Source organism: Phocoena sinus, chromosome 9 (genome assembly GCF_008692025.1).
Source record: "Phocoena sinus isolate mPhoSin1 chromosome 9, mPhoSin1.pri, whole genome shotgun sequence".
In the NCBI taxonomy this organism is placed as follows: domain Eukaryota; kingdom Metazoa; phylum Chordata; class Mammalia; order Artiodactyla; family Phocoenidae; genus Phocoena; species Phocoena sinus.
The window spans coordinates 58,761,500-58,778,039 of record NC_045771.1 but is presented as its reverse complement, the minus strand read 5'-3'; the positions used below and the strand labels follow the sequence as shown (position 1 = coordinate 58,778,039).

General features: G+C 39.8%; 1 protein-coding gene across 3 annotated transcripts in view; it reads right to left on the bottom strand.

Annotated features, from left to right (window-relative positions):
* Positions 1-14,800, bottom strand: part of PPP1R9A (protein phosphatase 1 regulatory subunit 9A) — a 318,841-nt gene extending 304,041 nt beyond the window's left edge. For 2 of the 3 annotated variants that reach the window (XM_032643664.1, XM_032643666.1), the window contains exons 1-2: positions 14,765-14,800; positions 10,990-12,596 (exon numbers count right to left, since the gene is read on the bottom strand). In XM_032643664.1, the coding sequence (XP_032499555.1) occupies positions 10,990-12,375 (1,386 nt within the window). In that variant the 5' untranslated portion in view covers positions 12,376-12,596; positions 14,765-14,800. Of the gene's footprint in view, positions 1-10,989; positions 12,597-13,859; positions 13,996-14,764 lie in introns of those variants that run through there. The other variant, XM_032643663.1, reaches the window with a different exon arrangement.
* Between the last annotated feature and the right edge of the window lie 1,740 nt (positions 14,801-16,540).

The window sequence follows — 16,540 nt, the reverse complement described above, 5'->3', positions numbered from 1 at the left end:
GTAATATATCATCATTGTAGAAAATTTAGTAAATCTAGAAAAATTAAAATAATTTTATAAACATCACCTTTATTCTCTGCATCCAGAAATTACCAGAGTTAACATTTTGCTATATGCACTTTCAGTCTCTGCTCAGTCTTTTAGTTTTAAAACTAAAATGGTGATAAAAATGCATATTAAATATTTAACCAGTCTTTTTATTCTATAGTATATTGCAAAATATTTCTCATATTTAAAAATTTTAGAAAACTTGATTTATAACAGCTTTATCTTATTACACTATATGTATGTATATATATATCATAATGAATTTAACCATTCCCCTATTATTGAATATGTGAGTTCTTTTAACTTTCTACCGAGACAAATAACACTTTGATATACTCCTTACTAACAATCATTGACAAAAAAAGGCAGTAAACACCACCCAAAATTCATATCCAAAAATTGCCTGTAAACACAAGAAAACATTCAACCTCACCAATAAATCAACATAATACACAGAAATTATAAGAAACCTAATAAGCTGAAAACTATAAAGCATATATATAATACCAAGTGCTAGTACAGGGATTGTGAGAAAACCATTCCAGTGCAATGCTAATTATAAACTGATAAAATCTTTTTGAATTCGGGCTATGTGTATCAAAGGCTTTAAAATATTTTAGGAATCTATCCTAAATAAATAATCATAGATAATTCTAGATGCTGACCAAGAAATATAGGGTTAATTCCCTTTCGACGTAATTTAACATTGAAACAAAACATAATCCGTTATGCACATGTATCAAAAATCAGTGAAGGGCTTCCCTGGTGGCGCAGTGGTTGAGAGTCCGCCTGCCGATGCAGGGGACATGGGTTCGTGCCCCGGTCCGGGAAGATCCCACATGCTGCGGAGCGGCTGGGCCCGTGAGCCATGGCCGCTGAGCCTGCACGTCTGGAGCCTGTGCTCCGCAGCGGGAGAGGCCACAACAGTGAAAGGCCCGCGTACCGCAAAAAAAAAAAAAAAAAAAAAAAAAAGTCAATGAAGACCTGAACTATATATTAACATTCTTGTATTCTGCTTTCCCTATTGTATCACAGATTTTCATTTCTGGTTCAGCTTTTACGTTTCATAAGATTTGTGTGTTTGTTTGTTTTTCGGTACGCGGGCCTCACTGCCGTGGCCTCTCCCATTGCGGAGCACAGGCTCCTCAGCGGCCATGGCTCACGGGCCCAGCCTCTCCGCGGCTTGTGGGATCTTCCCGGACCGGGGCACGAACCCGTGTCCCCTGCATTGACAGACGGACTCTCAACCACTGCGCCACCAGGGAAGCCCTATGTGTTTTAATGTTCAGTGCTCAGTCTTAAAATTTCTAAGAGGAAATGTATGCTTTGGGCATTCATATGTTAAAACCGATGCACTGGGAATTTCCTGGCGGTCCAGTGGTTAGAATTCCATGCTTCCACTGCAGGGGGCATGGGCTTGATCCCTGGTTGGGAAGCTAAGATCCTGCAAGCCCGGCCAAAAAATAATAATAATAATTACGTTTTACATACTGGTGCACAAGATGACAGTCAAACACCCTATAGTAAGTTTTGCCTTTCCTCTGAGGAATGGTTTCTTTTCTTTTAATTTTTTTTATTGAAGTATAGTTCATTTACAGTATTACATTAGTTTCACGTGTAAAACATAGTGATTCAATATTTTTATAGATTCTGCTCCATTTAAAGTTATTACAAAATAATGGCTATATTTCTCTGTGCTGTACAACGTAACTTCCTTCTTTACTTATTTTATACATAAATAAGTTTCTATCTCTAGTAATGGGTTCTTTAAAAAAAAATACAATAGTTGATTCATAATGAAAAGTGTGAATTTATGTCTGTTTCTTTCTTACAAAACAACTTTGCACATCCATTTTATCTGAAACAAGTGCTTAGTAAAAAGAACCCATCAATACAGCACTGACTCACAAGTACACCTTAAAAACCAACCAATAAACCTGTTTTTCTCCCTCCTCTATTGAGGTCGCTTACAGTGAAGGAAAACCCTTCAAAAGCCTGAATAGGCACCTTTCACTTTGAGTACTATTTAAAATCCTTGTATCAAGATTAGACAAATTTTGCAGTATGAATGTACCCTCCACGAAGCTCTATCCTGACATATGTTCTGACAGAAGAGAAGTAAAAAGCAACTTTTGGAGAAGAGATCTGAAGTGGAAGAAAGGGAAAGGTCCCCCTCACTGGACCGTGACAGACTCAAGGCACAAAGCCATACAGTTTCTCAGGATCACACCAGTCTAAAAGCATCAAGGGAGAAACACCAAATACCTACTCTCGAAGCCTCTCACCTGGACTCTCCCAGGTCACCATTCTGTTTATCTTTCTGACCCTTGTCAACCACTATGTGTCCCAACCTAGCCCACTGTATTTCATCTGGCACAGAAAATAATGTGGAAGATTAGCTTTCCCCAGAACAAAACTCATTCATTATCTGACTTAAAAAAAAAGAGAAAGAGGATAACATGTCTGTGAGCCGGTCCATTTAAAACCACTTTTCTTCACACATAAATATATATGGAATAGTTTTGACTGTACAAACTCTTTTTTTAGTCCCTCTGAAATATATTAAATAAGCAACAAGACTTTGGTCCTCCTAAAATATAAAATTTCCAAATATCTTTATATGATCTGCCTATTTCATTGTCCTTTTCGTAAGGATAGGGACCTGAGAAAGAGAGAGCAAGTTTGGCTAAAAAATTGGGAATCATGCAAAAGGTTATCGATATCTCAATCATGTTGAACAGTGCTGTGAAGCTATTTCCAGAACAACAGTGAGTGAAGCAATTAATATGTCAGCAACTATATTACAAAACATTTCTTTCTTTATTCGTAGGTTCCTCAGCAAGGTATTTCAGTATATAGTTCAAGCCACACTTTCAAAAGTCGAGTTGCTCTAAAAGCCACTTTATCAAAATGTACTCCGTTGGATTTAACCTTTTAATCATCTTAAAGTCTCTACTATAATCTATAGCATATATAACATTCCCAAGAGCAATTTAATATAACTTCTTCATTTTGAAATTTCAACAAAAGATGTTCAAATTTTTCCCTTTGAAATAACAGCACAAATATTTATGATAATGGTACTCTACAAATATGTTTAAGAGATAATGAAGATAACAAGAGGTTAAAGCTCAGAAGAGGTCTTAGTGATAAACTAAAAGTAAGAGAGCCTCAATTACGAATAAGAAAACCAAAGCCTCAAGACGTAGATTTGTCCAAGTTCACAGAATATCAAGAAACTTTTGGTGTTACTTTCATTATCAATTAATAATATTTAACAGTGGTGTATATAATATACTTTAGTTGACAATGTGCAATGAATTAAATAAGTGCCTGCCCAAAATGACTTATCTCATACATGGTTATAGTATAGATATTAGCAAGTATGGCATATAAAATCTATATTGAAGTACTGAAGGAAGAGGAGAATCTTTAAAATAAAGAGTGAAGTCTGTCCATGAACAATTCCAATCAACGTAAAAGAATAATGAAAGCAAGAACATAAGAGCAGTAGGATAGAAATAAGCATCAGGTCATTACAAAAGGGCAAGGGTCTCCGCATGCTAGAAAAGACCAATGTAAAGATGAAAATTGGCATTAGCGCTTTTGTGCCTTTAAAGATACACTATGCTGAAGCAATCACTTAGCTTCATCAACAGCAATTTCAGATTATGTGAAGAAAAGTGCAGTGTCCCAAGGTAGGGAGTGATTCTAACCATCCTCTTTGCCCCATACACTAGTCTTCTTCAGTTAACAAATATGCTCATCCCTTTCTGGATCCTGCTGTTACTTCAGCTTCCTGTCTTCTTTCTCTCCATGAACTGCATTAACAGGCAGGCAGCATTTGTTGTCCCCACATTGCCACTTCATCTTAAGACCATGTCACCATCCCAAAATTCCTTTATCCTTGCTCTCTAGACCTTCCTAAGGTCTGCTGCCCTCATGGTATCTTTAATTTTAACATATCTCACGCCATACTCATTGCGTCTCCTACACTCCCTTTAAAAAGCATGCCCCGGATCCCATTTATATGAACTGTCCAGAAAAGGCAAATCCACAGAGACAGAAACTAGATTAGTGCTTGCCAGAAGATGTGGGAAGAAGGGGAATTAGAAATGACTGCTAACAGGCACAGGGTTTCTTTCTAAGGTGATGGAAATATTCTAGAATTAGATAATAGTGCTGGTTGCACAACATAGTGAATATACTGAAAACCGCTGAATTGTACACTTGAAGATGGTGAATTTTATGTTATTTGAATTTTATCTTAATAGAAAATTGCAAATTAAAAACAAATAAAAAAAGAAAAAGAGAAAAAATAAAATTAAAAAATAAAAACAAATGAAAATAAGCAAATATAAGAGCATGCACGCACATACACACACACACACACACACACACACAACATGTCCCTACTTCTTTCCTTTTGCCTTGAAAAATAATAAACTCCCCATAAGTGGAATTATTCAAGCAGAAGCTGAATGATCATCTGTCAGCAATATGCTATTGAAGGGCTAACTGAAGTGAGTGGGGCAATTACACTAAATTACCCTTAAGTATTTTTCATCTTTAAGTTTCTATGTCACAAACCAAGAGGAAGAGATCAGAACCAGGGAAATTTTTTTAAGTGACCAGAAAGAAAAAATATGAAGCATTACTTGAAAAGTATTCTCCTATTCAAAATGAAAACTGTAGAATATAATGAAGCAAAAGAACAAAAATGAAATAGATCCAAAAAGGAAGAGCATAGGAAATTAAGAAAAAATAGTAAATAAATTAGATAACAGCACAAAAATCAATAAATGATATTCAGAGTTTAACATAACAATATTTGTTTTGTTTATACAGAATTTATCCTGTATATAACTGTGTTTTTCTATAGAAATTCTGAAGCCTTTTTCTTTTTGAGTGGTGAAGAAGATGTTAGAAAAAAATCTAATGCAGATGAGATTTAAATCAAATTACTGCTGACCGGCATGTGACTGGATTAATAAAGTAAACAATGTATGGATGACATAATAGAAAGTTATTTTCCCCCAAATTCAGCCTCTTGTCTTTAAAGTCCATTACCCCAACACTAGCATCCTTTGTGAGGAAATTTAGAGAGGAATAAAAAATATTGTTGATGACACAAAAAGCAAGAAACTTTAAATCTTTCTACTACAAATAAATGCCGGCAAACATCTATAATAGTCTGCTGTAGAAAAGAATCTCTTTTAAATACTAAATGACCAATGTTCAGTGAAAAAAAAAAAGAGGTAGACCCACGCGGCATTAGAAAAGGGGTCATTCAATAACTATTCATTAGTTGATTTTACACAGTACATTAAAATATTTGACTTATTTACCTGGTTATAAACCATAATTTATAAACCATCAAATTTTAAAAGAAAGTTCAATTTAAATGTTATCCAAATAAAAGCAAGCTATATAAGATGATGATGCTTATACTCTCTCTAGAAGTTTTTAAATTTAGGCTTCCAAAAGAATGAGAGAAATGGAATTTCTGAGTCTATCAAGAACTTCCTACTCCTGTCCTTCTATAATTAAAAACTTAGACCACTGCGCTTCCCTGGTGTGCAGTGGATAAGAATCTGCCTGCTAATGCAGGGGACACAGGTTCAATCCCTGGTCCGGGAAGATCCCACGTGCCGCGGATCAACTAAGCCCATGCGCCACCACTACTGAGCCTGAGCTCTAGAGCTCACAAGCTACAACTACTAAGCCCCCATGCCACAACTACTGAAGCCCACGCACCTAGAGCCCGTGCTCCACAACAAGAGAAGCCACTGCAATGAGAGGCCCACGCACCGCAACGAAGAGTAGTCCCTGCCTGCCACAACTCCAGAAAAGCCCGCGCAGCAACGAAGACCCAACGCAGTCAAAAATAAATAAATAATTTAAAAAAAAAAAAAAACAAAAAACCACTTAGACCACACAAAGAGTCCAAGATATGACTTTTTAATGACCCAAACTCCTTATGAATTTAGGGCTCATAATCCACTTTGGTATCCAGAAACAGAGTGCTTCATGCACTTTACAAATTTACACCTGTTTCATCTTCAAAGAATATTATCCCATACAACCAGCTACAGCAGACCCATCTGTAAAGCAAATCTGTTAAGTGAGCTTCCCCAACATTTCGTTACAAGCCCCTTTCAGAAGCCAGAAGATTATACTTCAAAATCATACTCCAAATAGTGACCAGCAGCATCAGCACCAACTTGAGAGCTTGTTAGAAATGCAAAATCTCACCCCAGACCTACTGTTTGAGAGTTTGCTATATTCCTTGAGAATATCAAATTCTGTTATAAAGGTCAAGAAAACAAATGGAATGGATGAAACTCTAAGAAGTGATAATCACTGATGGTAAGTGAGCTAATACTCAGAGACTCAGTTTATAGATAATGAGAGCTTGTAAGGCCAAGACAAAAGTTACAAGATATGTTAAAAATACGTAAGTTAGTAACCTGTAAGACATTCCAAAGTAGAAAATATTGTGGAACAAACAAGAGATTTACTTGTAGATAGAAAGGGGTGGAAAGACCAAGTCATTACCATACCATCTCTGGTCTGACAGGTATGCCATCTCCATATCGCCACCCAGTATGATCCTATTCTGGACCCACAGGTGCTCTAACCAAGAAATGCAAATAATGCCCATGGCTCATCAGCAGGCAAACTGGCAAAGCTACAGCTGTATCTAAGTGTACTTGTCCCCACTCTCTTCCATACAGCAAGTATGTATCCCAGGAAGTACGATGCCAAGGGCATCACGAGTCTGTGGAGTTCTTGCTCAAATATCAACTCTAGCCCTCATAACCACACCATCAATGGGAAAGGCTGATACAAAAGAGAGAGGGACAGGACACATGAATTTTGTGTACCCAGGACTCAGGTAGTGAGTCCAATCTCTTTTGCACCTTAAGTGTGTTAACTTACCCCCACTGCTTTCCTCTTGCTTCTGGCTGTGTGTTTTAAACTAATTTGATAAATCATGTGATTCAAGCATTTAAATTTGGTTGCTGAGCCTATCTATTCCATACCTCCAGAATAGCTGGGAGTGTACTTGGAGGCTAACCATTGCATCAAGGTAATTTCCTACAAAACAACCACTGAATAAGAAATATGCATTTTAAAAGGTCCCCAGGTGATTGATATGCAAATTCAAGTTTAGAAGCACCGAGCAGGACTGTTAGAAAGAGAACGCTGCACAAAGACAGAAATTTGGATTTCAGAACTATGCTCAGAACACCATCCTGAATAAAAGGCCTTGTGTACCCCCTGACAATAACTCAGAGCCCCAAAAGAGGGAGAGAATGCTAAGAAACCCATTTTCAACAACTATCATGTAAGTCTCAGAGAAGCATTGCTGCCCTTGGTGACCCTCCTTTGAACACCAGCTCTGTAAAGCTCGAGGCAACTTGAGAAAACACACAGAAGAGTATAGCATTAAGTATCCCAACATTAACCCAGCAATTTCATCTTCTGGGAATTAGGAAAATAACCTTTTTCAGATATGCTATGTTTCAAGAACACCAATCCAAAGGACATAAGGCTACCAAAAACAGAAAAAGAGTCATGACTTCCTTAACAAGATTGCAGTGATGATCTTAGAAAGATCATCCAAGAACAGAGTTGAGCAGGATGACTGAAGAAGTGACCTTAATGGGCTGTACACCTCCCACCGACCACCGGTTCCTGACTTGATCAGCTCCAGTCATTTTATGTATTTATTACATTTGCATTGTTCCTGACACATATAGTAAGGGCTCAATAAATGTTCTGAATTAATAGAAAAAATAATTTTAAATGTCACCCGTTCTATCTTTGATTTATCTAAGACAAATTTAATTCAATTCCTTGGTTCTGAGAAATTCCCGAGAATGAAGGTATAATTCCACATCTCAAATTAGCATCTTCCTAACACTCCCTCATTCCATATCTCGAAGTTGGATTTTACATTTTCTATTATTAATTCCATTCTAACTTTCCATGACACTATGAAACACATTAACGTATCCATTAAGAAACGATCTGACCATTTCTAAAAGTCACCAACAATTATACATAAGGGATATACTACACAGGAAAGATCAGCTATTATTTTGATATTTTTCTAGGTTCAGATTTAAGACATCTTAGGGAAATATCTATTTAAAACATCTATAGAAGAACTGAAATAGAAACTGAGGACATTGTCTCACACACACAAGATCTAAAACAAAAGACCAAGAGTGTTGAGAATGTTTACTCTAGTGAAGAATAAGATGAGACTATCGGAAAAAGAATGTAAAAGTTCTAAAAATCATTTCTGTAAGGAATATGCTTCCTATTACTTCTAAAATAGGGAATGTGTTTCAGTTTCAAAGGAAAAGATTTAAGTTGGAAATCATAACTTCCATTCCATAAATATATATTTATAAAAAGAATAAGGAAACACACATAGGGAATGGCTGAGTGTATTCCCTTCCAAATGATCTACCAAATCCTGTTCACTCCATGCATTTAGTATAGCCAAGAACAGTTAAAGTACTCATAGGACATTAGACACTTCAGCACAGGTTTTCACACTGTGTTTCATGGGTTTTAAATACCATGTGTTTAAGAATTGACTCTACAAGCTCACAGAGGAAAGAGGGAACCTTATAGATTTTTGTGTCCTCTGCAGCTAACAGCATGAGAAAAGACATATGATAAGCCTTCAATAAACACTTACTGAATTTAATTATTACCACTCTCTGAGGCAAAAATCTTAACTGGAGAATAATCTGAACACTACCATCATCACCAGTAGAAAAGTAGCACTCAAAATTTCCAAGTGAATCCACTTACATGTTAAACAATGGGAACAAGAAAGAGTAATTGTCTTATTCATTACAAAGGGCTAAAAATGAATCTTCTGTTTGGAAACTTAATCCACTCCAACTAGTACTGTTAACTGCCCACTAAAACGTAGCACATTATCTTTCACAAATCTGATGCTTGATCCATATTCTTAATGAAATGTGTTGAACTTAAATGTATGTAATCTAGTTCATTCCTTGTTACGTGAAATACACAGTCTATTACGTGAAAATTCAGAGGCAAAATGCTTATTGTTATAAATGGCAGAAAAAAAAAAAAATCACTTCAATTTCAAAGTATCACACCCAAAACCTGGTTTGTTCACAAAAGAGCATCCAAATTTCAATGATCCTTTAAATCCTTTAAAATCCATTAAACCTATTACTATGCAGTTACATATTGTGCAGCATAGGACCCAAATACAAGGCTGGTGCCCCATTTGGTTGCCAAATTTTCATAAACTGCTATCCCCCATTAGGGAGTCAGCCAGTGGTTTTAACAAACTCCCTGAAGAGTTCATTTCAGTTATTCCTGCCTTGCTCAATGCGTAACAATTTAATCTTATTGCTTTCTTCCTCAGGGGTAAAAAGATGATGTTCCAAGGGGAGCACCTGCAAAGCGGATGTAAAAGATGAAATTTAGAAGCTGCTGGATAGGCCTAGGGGAAAGGCAACTCTAAAGAGAGTACCTACCATTGGGGGGTAGGGGAGAGAATGACAAAGGAAGGTGGGAAAGGGCAGCGAAGAAACTTAGCTTACTTAGAAACTAGATTCACAACTCCAGTAGTTATTTCAAACATAGTTTAATTTGACATGGCCCATTCTGACCCAGAACTTTTGCTTTACACTATGAAAGAAAAGTCTGCCTGCTAACACCAGTAAATAATTTCATAGATTATTAGTTTATTTCATAGTTACAGAAAGGTCATATTTATCTTTGCTAGGTAAATTATGTATCTTAAAGCCTTCTATGAAAGTTTCATAAGATGGAAATAACAATAGACAGTGACTTCAGATTTTGAGGAGAAAATTTAAGAAGATACCAGATCTAATTCCAAATCTATCATATATACACACTGTGTAAGCTAAAAGCCCCTAGAAAGTGGTTTCAAACTACATATTCTGCCACCACAAGCCCCCAGATTCCCCTAGGAGGGCATGCCAGCATCTTGGGGCTGAGCCGATGGACAAGTACACTTTGAAAAAGCACTCCAGGAGATTCTGATACTCAACCAAACACCTCCTGTCCCACTGCCATTATCAGCTAATAATGTTTCACCACCGCTGCGGATGTACTTTGTGCTATTCTTCTATTCCAAATGTTAACTAAGTGAAGTCATTAGAATAGAGCGTCTGAATTCAATTGGCATTTATCCAGATTTTAAGAGGTAAAAATAAATCCATGAATGGCAAATCAATTTAACATCCTTTCACACAATTTCATTTTAAAGCCATATAACAAATTCTGAACTCAAAGCTATTTAGAGTCATAGCTTTCCAATTATTTAAGTCCGCTAACATATTTCCACGAATCCAACATTCACTACCAAGTAGCAGTAAAAAAAAAAAGTTCCAACATTCCTCACAATCCACTTACACTTAAGTAAGGGATAACTCGGATTTTTTAAGCAAGTAAATAAAGAATATTATTTCAAGGTTATCATAACTCTCCCTTTGTACATTATACCTCATATCCTACAGTGTTTCGATTCAGATAATTTTATTATTCATGGGTAATTTCAAGTAAAACTAGTTAAAGAAGTAATTCTATTTCAAACTAACACTCCTGGTTTTCAGTGTTCATATTATTCATACACCCGTCCATTGGAATGTCTCTCAAAATCCCCAAACTTCTTCAACTTCAGTATTGCTCAGTACTGGTTTAGACAACTATAAAGCACATCAGGAAATAGTATCTCTCAAACTCCAAACTTTTAAAATCACCTGATAACATGTGTATATCAACAACCTTGAATTCTTTATAGCTGTCAAAGCTAGTCTACATACAGTCAGGCCCAAATACTAAAAAACAAACAAACAAACAAACAAAAAACTTAGAAAAAACTTCAAAAACAAACTGAGAAAATATACTTACCTTAATTGGAGCACTACTAAACTTAATTTTCCTAGTTGCCGGGATGTCTTCTTCTTCTGGCAATCCAACGATTTCTGAGTATTCCATATCAGGTTGATAGTAATTGTTTTCATCACTATCTTCCTGCTCATCCTGTTCAGTGCCTGTTTCTCCCCAGTCTGAATTATACCTGGATCTCACCCTATATATATTATAGTCACTGTGCATGTAAACATGGGAGCTCCCAAAATTATTTGAATCTTCGAATACTTCCTTTCCACAACTGAATCTAGACGCATCAGCAGAGGTAAAATCACCACCTGCGAGTTCTTTCTTCTGTTGCATTGCTGCCTCACTCCCAACCAAATGAGCTTCTGCGTCTTCGTTTTGTGGTGAAGGGATTTCAGGCTCTGTAACTGCCTTGTTTTCAGCACAAGGTTCTTCAGGAATGTCTCTGTCGATTCTGTCAGGAGTCTCTTGGTTAGATGTGGAGTCCTCGGCTTCCTTGCTCTGCTGTGCCTCTTCACTGGGCACTGAAGCTAGAGAGGTACTTTTCGAAGCCACTTCTAGTACTGGAGTTGTATTACTCTTCTGAGCATCCTCTGCATCGTCACTGTGTTTGCTTGGAGGAGACCAAGAATTAGAATCCTTAAGGTGCCCAAAGGTGTCAAGATTTGTAACAGTAACCGATGGTAAATTCAGGGGATAATGCCCAGTCACTGAGTATGCACTGTTCTCAGCCTTCTCAGAAATGATGGCACTGGGGGAATCGGTGTTCTCCAATACTGCACTCAGTTGACTCACAGTTGGGGAGACAGCCTCCGTCCGGGAGCTAAGGCTGTCCAAGGAATCAGTACTGCCTCTGTTGGACTTAGAACCACCCCATTCATCCTGAGGTTCACTCCCTCCACTTTTCTCCTTCTTTGGGGAATAGCGATTGTTCTGTCCTGATTCATGCACACTTCTCTCAAACATCTTGCGAGTTTCTGTGAACTTAGAATATGAAGGGCCATCGTACATTGTGTCAAATCTACTAATTCGTTCTGAAACAGAGGACTCCAACTTAACAACTGAGCCATCTGTTTTTTCCAGAAATTCTTTGGGCTTCATTCGCCTCTGAGGGGATGAAGATCCACCTTTCCCCCTTGTTTTGGCAATGACTGCAGCATTCTCACTGGGTTCCATACCCATCTGCATAAATAGATTTTTAATTCTGTTGACATTGGAGCCATATTTCCTTCCCCTGCTCTGCTGGGATCCCTCACCTTCTTTTGTTTTTTGTTCCCCATCTGACTTGGGTTTGTCAAAGGTACTTTTCAGTGCCTGGAACTCAGTTCTATATGCATTCCTGTGAGGAGAGGCACTTCTGAGAGTGGTACGTTCACCTGAAGACTCGGTTTTCAACATTTTTACTTCAGGGGTGAAAAGCCAATGTTCATAATGATCAGGAAAAAAAAAACAAAAAAAACCACAAAACACCTCTCTTCTCTAATCACCAGTATCTGGTCAAGAAAAAGTACCTCTCAAATGGCATACTGTGTCAGTGATCCTCCCAACAGGTGTATTAGGAAATTATGCAGTCAAGAGTTACACAAAATGGCTTTTTCAAAGCAAGACTAGAGGTTCATCTGTAATAGAAAAGAACGAATTTCTGAATTCATTTACTTATCTGAATTTACGTTTAGTCAACTATTATACATTTTTTTCCAAAGTGGCTTGGCCACATGTCAAATAAGAAGAAATTACATATTGAAATGGGAATTTCAAAGCCAAGAATTTAAAAGTTATAACTCTGATTGGTCTTTGGTAACAAAGCTGTTTCAAACATAACTTGAGACCCCTACCAAAATCACACACATATACACATACAAGTGACACATAAGTATACTTCAAAGCAATACTTTAGCCCAAGTTTTGGTTGGTTTTGTGAATGACCTTAAAAGAAACCAGCAGTTCCTAGATCTTTAAGAAATCATCCAACTGTCCAGAAAAATGAAATTCACTTGAGATTCTCCCCATCAGGTAGAACTTATTCTTTCTATACAAGCACAATTGAAAGTTCAGAATCTATGTTTACAAACTCCAAAACGTGTCTACAGAGGCTTATTTCACTCCTTCTGGTCCAATATTCTCATCTACAGCATCCCCAAAACAACACTAGTGCAATTTCAGACCAAAACAAACAGAAGAAAGTTCTTAAATGGCAGTAAGTTTCACTGTAAGTTCAGAACCACATCAAATATTTGGAAGTTTCCTAAGAGTGAACATTATTAATTATAGAGTGGGATACAGGATATCATGGGAATAAATGTATGAGAACGTGAGGATCAGAAAATCATGAAACCTCTTTTCATAGCCCTGATTTGTTTATTACACTTGCCTCTAACTTACTACAAGCTCAGAATACAACGCAATACGTGCTGGTCTCCTCTAGCCCACAGCTGTATTTCACATCAATATGCCAGCAAGCAAATACTTCAAGATCCGCTGAGGAGCAGATGTTGTAGTTCTAAAGATTTTTCATTTTGTTTTTGTTTTGTTTTTTAATGTTAGGCGGAGCCCTATCACCCTCACGCACCATCAGACGAGGAAGCACACACTTTCACTTAAACCGTCTCCAGACTCGGCTCCTGGCCCAGCACGCATGCATGGCCCATGCAGACAAACAAGAAAGGCTTCAGAGTGTGGTGCCTGTTTTTTTTTGTCAAGCTTCGACAATCTCCTTCTACCCTGACATTTGTTTAAACCATACACACCCTCCCCTCCCCCCAACACCCCCCCCACTCCCTCCCCCGCCAATTCGAACCCGAAGGGGCGGGGGGCGGGGGCGCTGGGGCCGCCGGGGTATTCAAAACCTGCCCTCACAAAAGACAAACATAAATAACACCAACTTGAGAGACAGCCGATTCCCGAGCCTGGTTCGGGACGCAATCCCTCGGCCCCGGGCAGGGGCAGGGCCGGGAGAGCAGGTGACGCCAAGCGCTATGGTAGGAGGTCGCTGTCTAGCTTTGTGCCAAGAAGCACCTGAAGTCCTAACACATTGGCTGCGGCTCCCGGCGGCTGCCAGGCGGATCCCAGTGTGGCATGGGGAGAGCCGAGCTCCCCGTACACATTAAAAAAGAAGAAGAAAAAAAATTACAGGGTAATACTAATAAATCCCTTTGTTTTTCCTCCCAGTGTGCCAGGAAACAATAGATCCCACCGATACTGCCTCCGATCCTCAACCTAACGCTCCCCAACCGCAGCCCACCCCCACCCTCAGCCTGCAACTCAGCCTTTGTACATCCCGATTTTTTCCTCCTCATCTCCACCCTCCCCAGCTCCTCGCCCCGCGCACATCCTCCCCCTTACCCGAGCGGGAGCCGCCGCCGGTGGGGAGGGTCGGGCGGCCGCGGCTCCCACCCCCGCCTCCGAGGCGCCCCCCGCCCCACGGTGGCCGCGGTTCGGCTCGGCGCCGGCCCGCTCGCTGCCCCTCCACCCGCTCCTCCCGGCGCAGCGCGATGGGCGGCTGCGGCGGCCGCTTCCACGCGCGCCGCGGCCCCCCACGCGCGCCCGGCCCGCGGCGGGCGGCCCCGGGAGGCGCGCTGCGCTCCCTAACGCCATTGCGGGCGGGCGGCGGCCCGGGCCCCGACGCACTCGCACACTCGGGCCGACCTGGGGAGGGGGTCCCAGCCCGGGCAGGGGCTTCGCCCACGTGCGGCCGCCCGCGCCGGGCCGTTTGGCTGGCGGCGTAGCGGGGGTGTAACGGGGGAGAGGCCGCGGGGGTGAGGAAGGCCCGGGGTAACAGGTGCCTCACCTCGGCTGATGGGATTAACTCTAGGGCCGCAGAGAGAGGGAGCCCGGCAGCAAAATCCCAGGAGAGGGAGAGAGAGGGAGCCTCTGGCGGCCAACGGAGGGCGAAAAGCACCGGCCCGAGGCGAGGCCGCCCCACCCCCTCGGCCGTGGGCGAGGGGCCCCTCGGGCCTGGGGCAAATCCTGCCCTTCAGCTCGGGTCCTGGTTTCGCGAGAACTGGGTTCTTGGGCTGTCTGTTGCTGGGGCCCCACGAAGTCTGCAGTTAACTCCGTGACCCCAGGGCATCCAAAACCCTGGGCCACGCTCCTGGCAGGGAAGGCCGGCACCTAGGCCCAGATCCAGAGTGGCCTCCACTCCTCCGCTTAGGCCACTGTGCTTCGCCTAATACCCACCTTAACCTTCCGCTGCTAAAAGGAAAGAGGTGAGGAAATCTTCTGACTTCCTTATCAGGAAAGAGCTTTTCAGACTCCCCTTTTATAAATGCTCAGTTACCCCCTCCTTTCCCCATCAAAAATTTCGGAAGTGTTACAGCCTTACTGCAAAATATAAAACCAATCATAACCGTCAATATAGACCTTTAAACCAACTCTCAAAAAAACTGTGGAGTAGAAACTTTTAAGGATAATTTTTCAAGAAGGTAAAAATATACTCTAACAGAAATGTAAAATGAAGCTGTGTCAAAAATGTTATTTGACTCATCAGTTAGGGAGGGAACACCAAAATATTGCAACCCATCCAAATGAGAATGTGAAGAGCAAAGCTTTATGGAAAATCAGAAAAGAGGCAAAACTGGTTAATAAGGCACTAAAATGTAATATTTTGAATTATCTCCTATACAGGGCAGTGATAACTGTATCTCTAAGGAACAAAATAATTTTGCATATGTATAGATACAGAATTTTGCATATGTATAGATAAGAACCATTTACAGTATTGTTAAGTTTCTAGGGCTTATAGAGTCGTAAAAAGTCAAAGACAAGCAAAGGTGCAAACTGCTGTAGAACCATGAAACTCCAGAGTCCTTTAGATAACATCCAGCATTCCACTGAAAGGACACTCAATAATCTTTTGCCCATTTCAAAGTCTTACAGGAGTTTTTCCAACAGAGCTATTATTATCTACATTTTACAGATTGGAAAACTGAGATTTAGGCTTTGTAACTTACCTACAGCTTTATCGCTAGTAAATGATTATGGCTGCATACGAACTCCGGCAAGTCTATACACAGAATTTATACTCTGGAAGCAAAATCTTTTCTTGCTTAATTTCAAAAGAGCTTTGTAGCTGCTCAATTCTATGTATCTCTTACTTTGAACAGTGGAATTTTTTCTTCAAGCCTCACCAAATTCTGGGTGCTTTCCCAAGAAATTGGTATTCCCTGTCTACGACGTGGATGTCACTTCTATGAGCATAAACAGATGTAACAGGCAATGTGAGGGGGCTTGTGGTTCCAGTCTCCACTTTTGGAAAGAACATTTGTGTTGTCTGGGGTAATTAGGTGGAAAAGTTCCTGTCATTTATTTGCAGTATGGAAACCATGTTTTTTAGGAGAATAACCTAAATAAATGCAGGAACCTAATCACTACAGTTCTATCTGTAGAAGAGGGGGCAGAGTTGGCAACAAAACCAGTCTTACACCTCTTTACAAAAAGATGATTCATACAGAAAAGCAGCCTAAAGAATTTGGTTGGTTTAGGTCTCACTTTTTTTTTAATGTGAACCTTCTGGAAAAATTCGTACTGAAGGGATGAATGACAGAGGTTTTTTTTTTAACTGTTT